Consider the following 15,419-nt stretch of genomic DNA (forward strand, 5'->3'; position numbering starts at 1 on the left):
GATAACCTGGAGCTTGGGGGCTTTCCTGGGAGTTTGTCCCCCCAGCACAGCCCCTGCCTGAGCCCCACCAGCTCTGCAGCAGCAGGACCAGCCAGGGCTCTCAGCTCATGGCACAACACACAAACCCCAAGGGATGATAAAGCACCCACAGAAATTACTCAGCCATTTGCAGCCACATCTCCAGTTCCTTGGCAGTAGATGCCTTTGCAGAGGCTGATAAATTTGGCAGGTATCAGGCAAGTTTTCTCTAGGATTCCCTCACCACAAGCTGCCCTGCTGAAGCACATCTGACCTCCTCAAAGCACCACCAACCCCAGCCTGCCCCATTCCACCTCCCACACCTGAGTCTGGTCTGCAACTGCAACACCACAGGGCAACAAAGTCCCACCACACGGAGCTCAATTTTCACATTATTTCCCCCACTCCTCAGTAAATAACCCCTTGCTGTGGAACAGCTCTCAGCTCCTGTGCCAGAGCACAACCTTTACCCAGGGTTTGCAGTCTCTCAATTGATAAGCTGCTCTCTTCAGCCCAACACTTCCTCCTCTGAAACACCACCTTGAAACACCACCCAGCACAGCTCTTTTTCCTACAGAGCTTTTATTTGCTTGTAGAACATCTGTCTTCCTAATGCCCTTTCCCTTGCTAACTACCTTTTATTCCTTTATTGCCATCACATGTCTCATCTGTCACACTGGACCTTTTTCCCTTAAAGGCACAAGCAACTGAGGAAGTCTGGAAAGGCTCTGACAAAAGCACATTCTGATCCAAACCACCATCCCAATAAAATCTCAGTTGCCCCAAATTATGAGATGTTAGAGCTCCTTAATGAAACAGCTGAGGTATTTTTAACACGGTCAAAAAACCCATTTTATCTTCTGACCTTCAACTCAGAAATAGCTGCACTATTTTTTTTTCAGTCTTCCAAAAAAAATGACTGCAATAAAGAGAAACCCACACACAATTTCAGCCTCAATATTTAAAGTTTGGCATCATATAACCAGCTGAAAACGTGGTCTCTCAACAGAAGATGTTAAACAACTGCTGCTGCTCCCAGCTTTGAAATGGATCTGCAATAATACCAGGCTCAAGTGGCCGAGGCCTCAGCTGTTCATCTCATTCCATGTGCCAGAAAGATGCAGCAGAGAGACCTGCACTCTGATTTCTGCTAAAGTAGGTGGGAAAAACCCCTTTTTCTGCTTTCTGCTGTACCCAAACAGACACAGGTTGACTTCTGAGAGCTCAGCAGGCTCTGCCATCGTGGTGCCAGTGGGTTAATCATCTTGGTGCCAGTGGGTTAAACATTGTGGTGCCAGTGGGTTAAACATCGAGGTGCCAGTGGGTTAAACATCGGGGTGCCAATGGGTTAATCATCGGGGTGCCAGTGGGTTAAACATTGGGGTGCCAGTGGGTTAATCATCGAGGTGCCAGTGGGCTAAACATCGAGGTGCCAGTGGGCTAAACATCGAGGTGCCAGTGGGTTAAACATCGAGGTGCCAATGGGTTAAACCTTGGGGTGCCAGTGGGTTAAACACTGGGGTGCCAGTGGGTTAATCATCGTGGTGCCAGTGGGTTAAACATCGGGGTGCCAATGGGTTAATCATAGGGGTGCCAGTGGGTTAAACATCGAGGTGCCAGTGGGTTAAACACTGGGGTGCCAGTGGGTTAATCATCGTGGTGCCAGTGGGTTAAACATCGGGGTGCCAGTGGGTTAAACATTGAGGTGCCAGTGGGTTAAACATTGTGGTGCCAGTGGGTCAAACATTGTGGTGCCAGTGGGTCAAACATTGTGGTGCCAGTGGGTTAAACATTGGGGTGCCAGTGGGTTAAACATCGGGGTGCCAGTGGGTTAAACATCGGGGTGCCAATGGGTTAATCATCGGGGTGCCAGTGGGTTAATCATCGGGGTGCCAGTGGGTTAAACACTGGGGTGCCAGTGGGTTAAACATTGGGGTGCCAGTGGGTTAAACATTGTGGTGCCAGTGGGTTAAACATTGGGGTGCCAGTGGGTTAATCATCGAGGTGCCAGTGGGTTAAACATTGTGGTGCCAGTGGGTTAAACATTGGGGTGCCAGTGGGTTAAACACTGGGGTGCCAGTGGGTTAAACATCGAGGTGCCAGTGGGTTAATCATCGAGGTGCCAGTGGGTTAAACATCGGGGTGCCAGTGGGTTAAACATCGAGGTGCCAGTGGGTTAAACGCAGCCATGGGGCACAGCCCTGACTGCTCCCCCTGAGCTTCCTGCTGAGTGTTCAGTGCAGTAACATCGCCAGGGGGAAAGGGAGACCTCCAGAGCTGCACTGTTTGTCCAGCTGGCTCTCTCAGATGAGTTATTTACCCTCTCAGCAAGTTGAATTTGTTGAATTCCATCCTTTGCGACGTGCCCTGTGCTGGTTTGGGAGCTGGAGCCGCTCACAGTCAGGGGCTCTGAGCCTCTCCCAGCCCAGACCTGCATCAGCAACAGGGCTGGAATCCCAAAGCGCTGTGCAGTGGGAGGGCACTCTGCAGTCTCCCTCCTCCCACGGTTGGATCTGGATCCTGCAGACAAACCTGGGGGCTGCCACTCTGTCCCTGCCAACCTGGGGGCTGGCACAGTGTCCCTGCCAACCTGGGGGCTGCCACTCTGTCCCTGCCAACATGGGGACTGGCACAGTGTCCCTGCCAACCTGGGGGCTGCCACTGTGTCCCTGCCAACCTGGGGGCTGGCACAGTGTCCCTGCCAACCTGGGGGCTGCCACTCTGTCCCTGCCAACCTGGGGGCTGCCACTGTGACCCTTCCAACCTGGGGGCTGCCACTGTCTCTTCCACACCTTTGCAACACCTCCCAGGGTCCTCGTGAGGGCAGGTGGTGGAACTCCACCACACAGGCTGGTGGAATTACCTCCAGAGCAGGGTATGGCATAAAGAAATTATACAGTAAATATTGTTCAAAGTTGTACCACTGGATGGTCTGGGTTGGAAGGGGCCTTAAAGATCATCTTGTTCCACCCCCCTGCCATGGGCACACACACATTCCTCTATCTATCTATCTATCTATCTATCTATCTATCTATCTATCTATCTATCTATCTATCTATCTATCTATCTATCTATCTATCTATCTATCTATCTATCTATCTATCTATCTATCTATCTCTGAAAAATATAATGCAAGGCTTGTCTTACAGATAATTTCATGTCTAGTTTACCATCCTGAGCAGGAAGGTACCTAGTGGGGGCAAGGCTGCGATGCCCAGCGCCAGGCGCGGTCCCACGGGGGCTGTGCCGGGGTGGTCCCCTCGCCCCCCCAGAGCCCCCTTAGCGCTGCGATTCCCGCCCCCCCGCGCGGCGCCGCCCGGCGAAATGCGACGCCAACCACAGGCCGGCGCGGGGTGGGCGGGGCGCGCGGCGGGCGGGGCGCTGTGTGTGTCGGGCCCGCCGGCGCGGCGCGGGTGAGCGGCGGGGCCGGGCCGGGTCGGGGGTGGTCCTGGGGATGGTTCTGGGGGGCACCGGGCCCGGGGTGGAGGGACCCCGGTCTGGGTGGGTCGTGCCCGGCTCTCCGCGCTGCCCTGCGCACCGGGGCAGCCGCTTCGCCCCGCTCCGGCACCGCGTGGGCGGCCGGAGCGCCGCGCATGGCCGTGGGATGGAGGGAGGGATGCAGGAAGGGATGGAGGGAGGGATGCGGGGATGGAGAGAGGGATGCGGCGATGGAGGGAGGGATGCAGGGATGCTCCCGACCCCCGCCCCGTCCCCGCGGTGCCCCGGCGGGGTGGGACGCGGCGGGCAGAGGGGTTGGGGCAGCCCCGGTCCGTTCTCTGTCCCCGCACCCGCGGGACCCGCACCCCCCGTGCCCGGCGCTGCCCACGCGTGCCCGCGGCTCGCCCATGTGCCCGGCGGGGCATCCCCAGCCCCGCCTGTGCCGCGGCTCGGGTTGGCTCCCCCCGTGGGTGCAGGGGATGTGACTCGCACCTGTCCCGGGTGGGCTCGTCCGTCCCGTCCCGTTCGTGGGCGTTCCCCGCGGTGCCCCTGCCCGGCTGTGCCCCTGCCCGGCTGTGCCACAGCCACGTGGGCCGAGCATTAATCTGTGCATCTCTGCTCGCTTTTGATGTCAGTGCCCACAGTGAGGGCTGAGCCCCCAGGAGCTGATGGGGAGGTCACTCCTCTCTCTTGTTGGCGTGAACGGAAGACCAGGGTGGTTTTCCTGCTGCTCCGTAACTCTCCCCTCCACGTGGTACCTTTGTAGGAGCCCCAGGCCACGCTGCATTTCTCACAGAACACCTTCCCTGAGCTGGAGGGGACCCAAAAGGATCAGCAAAGTTCAGCTCTTTTGGCTGTGAATCTGTTGAGTTTTTTTCAGTGGGGATGCAACAGTATAAAAAAATTCTTCTTTCTTTTTTTCCATGCAAGACCTGAAATGAGCAGACCTGTCAAACTGCAGCTCCAGTGACTGTGCAAGGGAATGCTGGTTTAGGCTCCTACATATTTTATATGGATTAGGCCCAGGAGTCTTTTCCTGAAGCCTGACTGAGTAACTTTGTTCTGGCCAGCTGGGGGTTTATTTGAGGTTTATTTTTTAATGTGAACAGTGGTGATCAGCTGATATGAAAGCAGTAAACAAACATTGCTGGGTTTGCTGTGCTTGTTCTGGGAGTGTAGCTCAATATTTTGCAATTGTGAGTGTTGTGAAACTGGCTTTGAGCTGGTTGGAAATACATGTGACTGACTCTGCCAGGGAGTTACTTGGCTGATTCCCTGCTGTGGTCTGGACAAACCTGACCCACCCAAACCCTTCCCACTGCCTGGTGGTTCCTGCTGAGGGCTCTGCAGCCTGGCCAAGGAGCAGTGGGCACTGTGGCAAACTCCTCTGGTTCCTGGAACAAAGGTTGCTCAGGCAAGGGTGAACACTCCCCCACTGCACTGAAGGACTTTGCCATCTGCATTATAACCCCAGAGCAGGGGGAGGGAAATCAAATAATTATTTAGACTGCAGGCAAGACCTTAGGAGCCACATTTCTGCCCCTCTGCCACTGCCAGCACTGTTTGCTGGAGTCCTCAAGTGAGTTCACTTCTTCTTGCCCTGTGTTGTTTTATCCCACCAGTCTCCAGCAGCTCATCAGAACCAGCTCAGCTCTGCCCAGGAGGGTGCTGGGGCACCTGAGCCATGAAATGCAGTGCCTGAGGAGGGGCCCCTGTGCTGGGGCTGCCAGTGCTCCTGTTTGTCTCTGAGCTGCTCTCACAGTATTGACATGAAGCTGTGCCAGGGCACTGGAACACGATTTGAGCAAAGTCCCAAACAGGAGGCTGTTGAAAGCAGGACTCAGTGTGCAGGCACATGTGTGTTCAGTGTGCAGGTACACATGTGTTCAGTGTGCAGGCACATGTGTGTTCAGTGTGCAGGTACACGTGTGTTCAGTGTGCTGACACATGTGTGTTCAGTGTGCTGACACGTGTGTTCAGTGTGCAGGTACAGGTGTGTTCAGTGTGCAGGGATGTGTGTTCAGTGTGCAGGCACATGTGTGTTCAGTGTGCAGGTACATGTGTGTTCAGTGTGCAGGCACATGTGTGTTCAGTGTGCAGGTACATGTGTGTGTTCAGTGTGCAGGTACATGTGTGTTCAGTGTGCAGGTACATGTGTTCAGTGTGCTGGCACATGTGTGTTCAGTGTGCAGGTACATGTGTTCAGTGTGCAGGCACATGTGTGTTCAGTGTGCAGGTACATGTGTTCAGTGTGCTGGCACATGTGTGTTCAGTGTGCAGGGACATGTGTGCTCAGTGTGCAGGTACACGTGTGCTCAGTGTGCATGTACACATGTGCTCAGTGTGCATGTACACATGTGCTCAGTGTGCAGGTACATGTGTGTTCAGTGTGCAGGCACATGTGTGTTCAGTGTGCAGGCAGGTGTGTTCAGTGTGCAGGTACATGTGTGTTCAGTGTGCAGGCACATGTGTGTGTTCAGTGTGCAGGTACACGTGTGTTCAGTGTGCTGGCACATGTGTGTTCAGTGTGCAGGTACATGTATGTTCAGTGTGCAGGCAGGTGTGTTCAGTGTGCAGGTACATGTGTGTTCAGTGTGCAGGCACACGTGTGTTCAGTGTGCAGGGATGTGTGTGTTCAGTGTGCAGGCAGGTGTGTTCAGTGTGCAGGCACATGTGTGTTCAGTGTGCAGGTACATGTATGTTCAGTGTGCAGGTACATGTATGTTCAGTGTGCAGGCACATGTGTGTTCAGTGTGCAGGCACACGTGTGTTCAGTGTGCAGGTACACGTGTGTTCAGTGTGCAGGCACATGTGTGTTCAGTGTGCAGGTACATGTGTGTTCAGTGTGCAGGTACAGATGTGCTCAGTGTGCAGGTACACGTGTGTTCAATGTGCAGGTACATGTGTGTTCAGTGTGCAGGTACATGTATGTTCAGTGTGCAGGTACATGTGTGTTCAGTGTGCAGGTACATGTGTGTGTTCAGTGTGCAGGTACATGTGTGTTCAGTGTGCAGGTACATGTGTGTTCAGTGTGCAGGGATGTGTGTTCAATGAACAGGCAGGTGTGTTCAGTGTGCAGGCAGGTGTGTTCAGTGTGCAGGTACACGTGTGTTCAGTGTGCAGTCACGTGTGTCCCTTTGTGGCCAGTTCTGGAATTTGTTTTAAAATGGGCTTCAGTGTCACAGTCCAAAGGCATTGACACCCCTGCAGTAACTCAGTACAGGCTCTTCAAGAACCCAAATTACTGCCACGATTCCCATCATGGTGGGGAGGAGAGACTGTTGGGTGGAGGATGCAGGCAGAAGTCCCTGCCTCTTCAGTCAGGGGAAAGCAGGCACCTTGCTCTGTGATTTTCAGTTACAACACAGACTGACACATTTTCTTTTCTGTTCTGGTCTTCCAGGGTTCCTGGCTCCACCTCCTCTGTCCCAAGATGCTGGGGAGGGTCCTGTGTGCACTGCTGTTCGTGGCAGCCTTGCAATGCCTGGCTGGAGCACCCCAGGGCCACATCTCCGTGGTGTTGCTGGGAGCCACAGGAGATTTGGCCAAGAAGTATTTGTGGCAGGGTCTCTTCCAGCTCTACATAGACCAGGTGAGCAGTGGCCACAGCTTCACCTTCCACGGGGCTGCCCTGGCAGCTCAGGAGCCGGGGCAGAGGCTGATGTTCGATGTGCTGAAGACGCTGTCGTGTCCCGCGGATGAAGCTCCCAACAGGTGTGCTGTGCTCAAGGACCAGTTCCTGAAGCTGAGCCAGTACCACCAGCTGAGGACTGCTGAGGACTACAGTGCCCTGAGCAGAGAGATCGAGGCCCTGCTGCGCCAGGAGGGGCTGCAGGAGGCTGGCAGGATCTTCTACTTCTCGGTGCCCCCCTTTGCCTACACGGAGATCGCCCGCCACATCAACAGCAGCTGCAGGCCTGCCCCAGGGGCCTGGCTCAGGGTGGTGCTGGAGAAGCCCTTTGGCCACGACCTGGAGTCTGCCCAGCAATTGGCTGCAGAGCTGACAGGCTTCTTCAGGGAGGAGGAGATGTACCGCGTGGACCACTACCTTGGCAAGCAGGTGAGCAGCGGGCAGGGCACAGCCCCTGCCAGGCTGAGGGGCCTGGTGGCTGGCAGAGTGCTGGGTGTCAGTTCTACATCCATGGAGAATGTTGTTGCCCTCTGAAATTCAGGCAGAGCCTCTCAGTGGGGTGCAAAGTCTCCATTTGCTCATGGAATCCTGTACTGTTACTCTCCTGTTCTGTGCTGCTGCTGTCCATCCTCTCAGGGAGCAGAGATGTGCAGACCAAAGCAGGGCTTTCTCCTGTTGGAGTGATGAGGGTCCCTCCTCCAGAGGGAGGCTGTGGTGGGGCTGAACTCTGTGTGTGCCTGAAGTAGAGGTGCAGAATTTATCTGGTCTTCTCACCAAGGTCAGGGCTTTGATTTCGCTGAGTAACCAGTGCCCTTTCCCTCTCCCTCTCCCAGTTCTCTCATCTCATCACTCACAGACCTCTCTCTGCTTAGCCATGGCTTCTGGAAGCAGTTTTTGATTTGATATGATAAGCAGCTGATGGGATGTTAGTTTTGTGGGATGCTTAGGAGGATATTTCTTCCTGCCCTGTGCTCCACTCCAGGCTTGAAGGATTGTCTGCTGCAGGGACAGCTCAGGATGTGGAGCTGCCTTGTCCCAGAGGGAATGTGTCCAAGGACATGCCATCCTTGTTTCACAGGAATGTGATGTCACATTTTGAAAGTAGCCTGTTCCAGCCCTGCACTGTGCCAGGTTTTACCCAGAAGGTGCATGTCCAGCTGCAAGCAGAGCAGCTCCACTCAGAGAGGGCATTTCTTCTGGTTTGTTTTTTGTTGGTTTTTTTTTTTTGGTGTGTCCCCAAAAGAGCAGATGGCTTTAGTGCTGCAAGCACCTAAACTGATGTATTTCAGCACTTTGGAAGTGTACATTAGTCCCAGGATGGTCTGACTCAGCCCTTTGTCCTTTGATGGATATAAAGTGAGTGCCTTGCAGTTTGTAGTTCAGCCTTTTTCACATGAAACCTCAGAATGCTTCAGAAAGACCTTCAATGTCTGCTCTGGACAGTCACTGGTGACCCCCCTGTGCTGGATGGGGCAGAGATGCTGGGCCAGGGAGATTGTGGGAGGTTTTATTGGCTCTTTGGCTTTTTCCCCTCACAGGCTGTGGCCCATATCCTGCCTTTCCGGGATCAGAACCGACAGTTTCTGGATCCAATTTGGAACCGACACCATGTGGAAAGAGTGGAGATTGTCCTGAAGGAGACTGTGGATGCCAAAGGTTGGTGAGACCACTGTGCAGAGTGTGCAGGTGAATGGATGAGAGGACAACTGGCAGGGTCATGAATTGTGTGAAAGTGGCCCTTGAGGTAGTGCTGGTACAGAAGTAATTAATGGATGGTATGTTGCTCTCTGGAAATAGAGAGGGACTGTCCTGAGCTTCCTGTGCTGGAGACCAACTCACTTCCAGGTAGTGTTGCTGCTTCCAAGAAAAGGTTCCAATTGCAGTTCATCTGGGAGCAGGGGCAGAATCCCCCACCTTCTTGTGCTGCAGAGCTCTGGGGACATTGCACCCAGCATTCCATCCTAATTCTTGGTAAAAGGCACTAGATTTGGAATTGATGCAATCCAAGGCCACTTCAGTTGAGTGCAGCAATAATCTGGTTGTTGTAACAACAACCCTTTTGTATTCCTGTCCTGTCAGCTGCCAAGCTCACCCTGAGTGTACCTTTGTGCTGTTCTTTGGAAGGTGCTCTTACATCTTTTGCCTGGATGTTGCTCATCTCGGCTTGTTGGTGTCAGTCCAGGTACCTGGACCACTCTGTGCTTGTCTGCCTCTTATTTCCCTTCCTTTCTGTAGTGAGAGAGCTCTGCAGAGAGCAAACCCAGCCCAGAGCTGCTGGCCTGGCTGTGCTGCTGAAGGGCAGGGCTGCATTGGCTCCCTGCAGTGCTGCAGCAGCTCTGCAGTGCTCAGCACAACCTGCCTGGGCTGCACTGCCACCCGCAGCACTTTGGGGACATCAGGTGCCCTCAGTTCTGCACCATCAGGGCTGCTGCTCCACTCCCTGTACCTGCTCCCTCCTTTCCTCCCTCCCTCCTCCCTCTCTCAGCCACCACCAACTCAATACAATTTTATCAGACTGGGAGGGATGTTTGGTTTGTAGCCCAGACCTCACCAGGGCCTGTTTGGGGGAGGGGGATGCACTGCAGAGGAATTTAGGGAGAAGTGTTGTCTCTGCACAGCCCCAGTTACACCCTGTGCCCTCCCTGCTCTGAACAACTTGATAATTCTTCATTTGGTGCCTTTTTTCCCCTCTTCAGCCTCAGCTGGCAGCCTGGCTCCCAGCAAGTCTGCAGCATTGATTCCACTAATGAATGTGCCTTTGGCTTAGAGCAGAGGAGATAAATGTATCAATCAATAGGGGAAGCCTGTGGGTGATGCAGCTCATGGATTGCACAAAGGCATCTGCTGGAGTCTCTTTGGAAGTGCATTGTCCTTCTCCCCCTGCTCCTGCCTGCACAAGGAGCCAGGCAGGGAAAGGGCAGCAGGGATTTGGGCATGAAATTTTGTCTGCCAGAACCTTCTGAGGACAGGAAACCCAGGGGAAAAGGGGCAGTGGAGAGCAGTGCTCGTTGCCAGGGTGCTGGAGCTGCTCTGTGGAGCTGGTGTGGAGCTGGAGGGCTGTTGGGTCCCTGCTCTGGCCCTGCTTTCCAGCTGCTCTGTCACAGCCCTCAGGGCTGTCAGGCAGACCATGACTTCTCTGTAAGCACCACAAAGAGGAGTGTGTTTGGCTCTGGGGAGCACAAGCACTCCCATGGGAAACGTTTATTTTACTGTAGAATCATATAATTATTTGGGTTGAAAGGAACCTTTGAAGACCATCTAGTCCAACCCCCTTGCCATAAGCAGGGACATCTTTCACTAGACAGGTTGCTCAAAGCTGGAACATGTCCAGTGATGGGACATCCTCAGCTTCTCTGAGCTTGGTTGCCTCAAGTGAATTGTTGGGCTGGGAGAAGAGGTTCTTGGTGCAGACCAGTTAAGACTCATGCTCTTGTTCTTGGCACACACATTGTACATGCAGAGGACAAAACTGCAGGAAAAGCACATGAGTTTAAGGGCCTCTTCTTGTCCTCCTCCTTGTCCTCAGGCCGCACCAGCTTCTACGAGCAGTACGGAGTGATCCGGGATGTGCTGCAGAACCACCTCACAGAGGCCCTGCTGTTCCTGCTCATGGAGCTCCCAGCCAATGTGAGCAGGGCAGAGGAGGTCCTGCAGCACAAGCTGCAGAGCTTCCAGTCCTTGTGGGGCCTGGAGAAGAGCAGTGCCGTGCTGGGCCAGTACCAGGCATATGCCAGCCAGGTGCAGGAGGAGCTGCAGCAGGCACAGGACTATGTCAGCACCACACCAACCTTTGCAGGTGAGACTTTGGGCTGGGCCCTGGAGGGGGGAACAGTCTGGAGGTGGGGAGAGCAGGAGATGTGAGTCCCTGTGTGATCTACCAGCTCCATGACTCTGGACCTCACTGCTGGCACAGGGATGCCTCCAGGCAGCCACCAGTGTGGTGACTGGGAGCTGGAACAGGACAGGACTGTTGTCATGTCAGTTCACCAAAGATAATGGATGGGAAGCATCAGAGTAAGCCCCATTATTCAGGATCTCTGCAGAATTTTTAGAAGTGGCCTGAAAACTGCTTTGCCTTCCCATGAAGTTGAGTTGCTCTCTGCAGCTGAGGGTAAAACTCTGCAGTTCTCTGTGATTAGTGGACCACAAGGCCATCTCTAGCCATGCTGTGTCTTCTGCATATTAAAGGTACTGTCTGAATGATGTTCATGTTCAGAAATGGGTCTCCTGCAAGATGAAAGGAGCCTAATCCAGTGGGATAGCTGGGAGGAGGCACAGCAGGGCAAGTGGGGAGCAGTTGGGCAAGGAAGTCAGGAAGGGGCTGAATGTGGAGCAAGAGACACACTGCCAGGATTTGTGGGAGCTGAGGAAGGAGAATGCTGGGTCCCTGTGGATCCCCCCACACCTGCCTGCTGTCCAGCTGTGCTTTGGCAGCTGAGGTGCCTGTCCTTGCAGGTGTGCTGATCCACAGCCACAGCCTGCGCTGGGAGGGGGTCCCGTTCCTCCTCACCTCCGGGAAAGCTCTGGATGAACGGGTGGGCTATGCCCGTGTCCTCTTCAAGAACAGGGCCTACTGCACCCAGAGCAACACTCTGAGGGATGCAGGGCACAGCCAGTGCAAAGCCAAGCAGATCATCTTCTACTTTGGGCACGGGACACTCAACACCCCCGCAGTGCTCGTGAGCAGGAACCTCTTCCGGCCCGTCATGCCCAAGGACAGCTGGAAAGAAGCCGAGGCTCGGTCAGACCTGCACGTTTTTGGCCAACCACTGTCTGATTACTACGTGTACAGCCCTGTGAAAGAGAGAGATGCCTATTCTGTCCTCATCTCCAACATCTACCACGGCAGGAAGGATTTCTTCATCACCACGGAGAACCTGCTGGCCTCCTGGGCTTTCTGGACACCACTGCTGGACAGCATCTCCCACCAGCCCCTGCGCCTCTACCCCGGGGGCATGGAGAACCAGCACCTCCTCGACTTTGAAATGGTGAGTGGGGGTCTGGCATTCACCCTGGCAGAGCCAGCAGAGCTGCTCAACCCCAGCAGGCAGATGCCAAGCGATTACAGGGCAGTGGAGTCCAAATTCCGGCAGAGCCCGCTGGTCTCGGCGTGGTCTGAGGACCTGATCCCCCAGCTGGCGTCCGACATGGAGGAGGCAGCGCTGAGGAGCGTGGCACGCTCTGGGCAGTTCCACCTGGCCCTCTCCGGGGGCTCCAGCCCAGTGGTGCTGTTCCAGCAGCTGGCAAGGCACCACTTTGCCTTCCCCTGGCAGCACACGCACATCTGGCTGGTGGATGAGCGCTGTGTGCCCCTCACCGACGCCGAGTCCAACTTCTTCAGCCTGCACAGGCACCTCCTGCAGGGCATCAGGGTGCCCTACTTCAACATCCACCCCATGCCCGTGCACCTGCACCGGCGCCTCTGCGTGGAGGAGGACAGGGGCACCGAGCTCTATGCCAAGGACATCGTGGCCCTGGTGGCCAACGCCAGCTTCGACCTGGTGCTGCTGGGGGTGGGCACCGACGGCCACACGGCCTCGCTGTTCCCCCGCTCTGAGAACGGCCTGGAAGGGGCTCCCACTGTGGTGCTGACCGAGAGCCCGGTCAAACCCCACCAGAGGATGAGCCTCAGCCTGCCCCTCATCAACAAGGCCAGGCAGGTGTTTGTGCTGGTGCTGGGCAAGGGGAAGCACAACATCACCACCCTGCTCAGCAGGGTGGGCCACGAGCCCAGGAAGTGGCCCATCTCAGGTGTCAGCCCCAGCTCTGGCCAGCTGGTCTGGTACGTGGATTACGAAGCTCTGCTTGGGTGATGCCTCCACAGTGTCCTCCTCCCTTCTCCACGTGGCCTTTCCAGCCTGGATTTTCCTACACAGTGTCCATGTTTTTCTGTGCCAGCAGCAGCTTCGTCTCTGATGGGCTCCTCAAACCTTTTGGGACATCCGTGGCCTGCAGTTCCTCTGCCATGGAGCCTGAAGGGAGCTGGGCTGTGCTCAGAGCTCAGGAGGAGCCAAGAGCCCAGTGCAGCATTTCTGGCTCCACTGGGGATTCCAGCTGTGACTTTGGACAAATTACCTCACCTTGAAGTGCCTTGGTTTTCTTGTCAGGCCTTTTTGCTTATTGGCATTTAACTACCTCACAGGCACTACTGGAGACTCATTAAATGAACTACCTGCCAAATCTTTTAACATTTGATGTAATTCTCAGGCTAAAAGACAATAACAGCAGGTTCATCCTGTGCCCTGCTCGGTGTGGCTGGGCCAGAGGCAGCTCAGTGAAATGCTGGTGGTGTGCACCTGGACCTGTGCAGCCCATCCTGGGGGCACAGACATTCACTGGCATTAGTGCCATGTGGCCCCCCAATGCTGGCACTGATCTGAGAGCTCCCTGCAGTCCTGAGCCTTTGCAGACTGCCCAGCAGCAGAGGCTGAGTTTAGCAGCAGTAATTTGCTGCTTTCATTAAGTGGATGGCTGAAACCGTGGGGGATGGGGAAGGAAGACAAGCTGCTTTGTAGGCTGTTAAAATAATGGGGACAGGGTGAGGAACGTGGCAGCTCACAGGGCTGTGGTTTGCCAGCAGTGCAATAATTATTGAGGGGCAAGCTTGGTGTTCAAAGTTCTTTGGTTTAGATTGCAAAAAATGTTTTCTTGAGCTTTCTTTGCCTCATTCTCTGAAATGAACTTTCCTGTCCTCAGAACTGAAGCCTGCAGTGTCATTCAGTGGCTTGTGAACCTTCTGTGGGAGGCAGCTTTATAAAGTGTCAATATTTCCATCCTCACAGCACACACTGAGGCAGTTCCAGTGTTTGAACTCATGGACAGACTTGTAAGGGAGGGGATTTTCTCTGTACACATCCCTTGGGCACACGGAACCAGCAAAGGGCACCTCTGGCAGGACCAGAGGAAGGGCTGGAGACATCCAGTCCTACCCAGAGACCCCACTTTGCCCTTCCTAATTTCCTGATTTCCCTCTTCCCAGAACTCTGCCACGCACAAGGGGTGTCCTCTGCTTTCCTGGGATCCCCAAATTCTCTGTGGTTATTTACCTTTTGGTTAGTGCTGGAATTGGGCTGGTTTGCCAGCTGGGCTGGGCTGGTTTGCCCTCTTTGTGTGTTTGGGGCTAAGTTTGCTCCTCCTGTGTCCTGGTTCCAGGCAGGATTCACCACCAGCACAAACAGCAAAGGGTGGCAGCAAACCCAGGGCAGGAGAGGAGCCCGGGGAGCAGGAGGGAGGTGGCTCTGCAGGACTTGCCTGGCCAAGGCATGTCTGGAATAATTCTGTGTCCAGTTCTCTGCAATGACCCTCTTGCTGGAGGAGTTGCAGCAAACCCTGGATCCAAAATACACCCCTGGCTGGAATTGCTGTGCAGAGGAACCTGGTTTAGGGCTGGTTTGTCCATGAGTTCCAACAGATTTTTTTCTATTTAAACAAAAATATTCATATTAACTTCATTCCAGTTCTTTTGGGTTTGGTATAAGGGAACAAGCTTTAATGAAAAAATGACCAATATGAGAGGAACTATATTGTTATGAATGACAGAATTTATTACTGTTTTACAGGGGGCTGTGCCATTGGTGTTTCCTTATTTTTGCACACCTTCCTGTTAATATCTGGCTGGCACCTTTTGAAAGAAACACTGAGAGGTTTATTTGCACTTTTAAGCACATGCATTTTTTCCCCAGGGAGCCTTTGTTCTTTCCAGCTGAAAACAGAGTTTATTTGTGATGTCTCTCTCTGGTGGGTCATCCTAAATTTTATTAAAATCCTGGAAAAGCTTCCACATTTTCCTTGGTGACCAAAGCCATCTGAGTTGTTGGGGGAGGGATTTTAGAACTATATTTTCTTTTTACACAGGCAATTCCTGTGAAATTCTTTAATACTTAATCATTTGCTAAATGAAAACCAAATATTTTTGAATACACAAAATTTATGATTGGAAAGAGAGAGACTGTGGATGAGAAGAAGGGTTAAATGAGCAACAAATCTGATGAGGAGGAATGGGAGAAATCCACTGGGCTCTAGGCCAAGGGAGCAGTGCTATTTTTGTTTTCTGAGAGCTATTAATAGGATGTGTGCACCTTCTTGAGAGCTTGTTTTAACCTTCCCTTGCAAAAGCATCTCCATGGAGTAACTTCTCACAGTCTGTTTCTCCCTTAAGTGATTATTGATACCAATTTTATTAATTTTTTATGTGAAGTGCATTCCTACAATTCAATGGTATGATTATATGTTTTACAGAAAATAACACTGGAAATAATTCATTTTTCACTTCAACTTTTATGATGTTGTAAAATCTTACTTTCCCACGATTAAAGTTTTGTGATTCCTTTCA

The 15,419-nt window shown here is 53.5% G+C and overlaps 1 protein-coding gene across 3 annotated transcripts; it reads left to right on the top strand.

Annotated features, from left to right (window-relative positions):
• The first annotated feature begins 3,393 nt into the window (after positions 1-3,393).
• On the top strand, positions 3,394-15,419 carry H6PD (hexose-6-phosphate dehydrogenase/glucose 1-dehydrogenase). 3 transcript variants are annotated; one of them, XM_071575584.1, is made up of 6 exons: positions 3,394-3,431; positions 6,860-7,048; positions 7,161-7,516; positions 8,626-8,743; positions 10,614-10,883; positions 11,543-15,419. In XM_071575584.1, exons 2-6 carry the CDS (start codon positions 6,937-6,939, stop codon positions 12,898-12,900), a joined length of 2,214 nt encoding a protein of 737 aa, XP_071431685.1. In that variant the 5' UTR covers positions 3,394-3,431; positions 6,860-6,936; the 3' UTR covers positions 12,901-15,419. The 3 variants fall into 3 exon arrangements, with proteins under 3 accessions (XP_071431685.1, XP_071431683.1, XP_071431684.1); XM_071575582.1 differs by having other exon boundaries at positions 6,860-7,516; XM_071575583.1 differs by lacking the exon at positions 3,394-3,431 and adding an exon at positions 4,009-5,035 and having other exon boundaries at positions 6,860-7,516.

This window comes from Pithys albifrons, chromosome 22 (genome assembly GCF_047495875.1).
Source record: "Pithys albifrons albifrons isolate INPA30051 chromosome 22, PitAlb_v1, whole genome shotgun sequence".
NCBI classification, from domain to species: domain Eukaryota; kingdom Metazoa; phylum Chordata; class Aves; order Passeriformes; family Thamnophilidae; genus Pithys; species Pithys albifrons.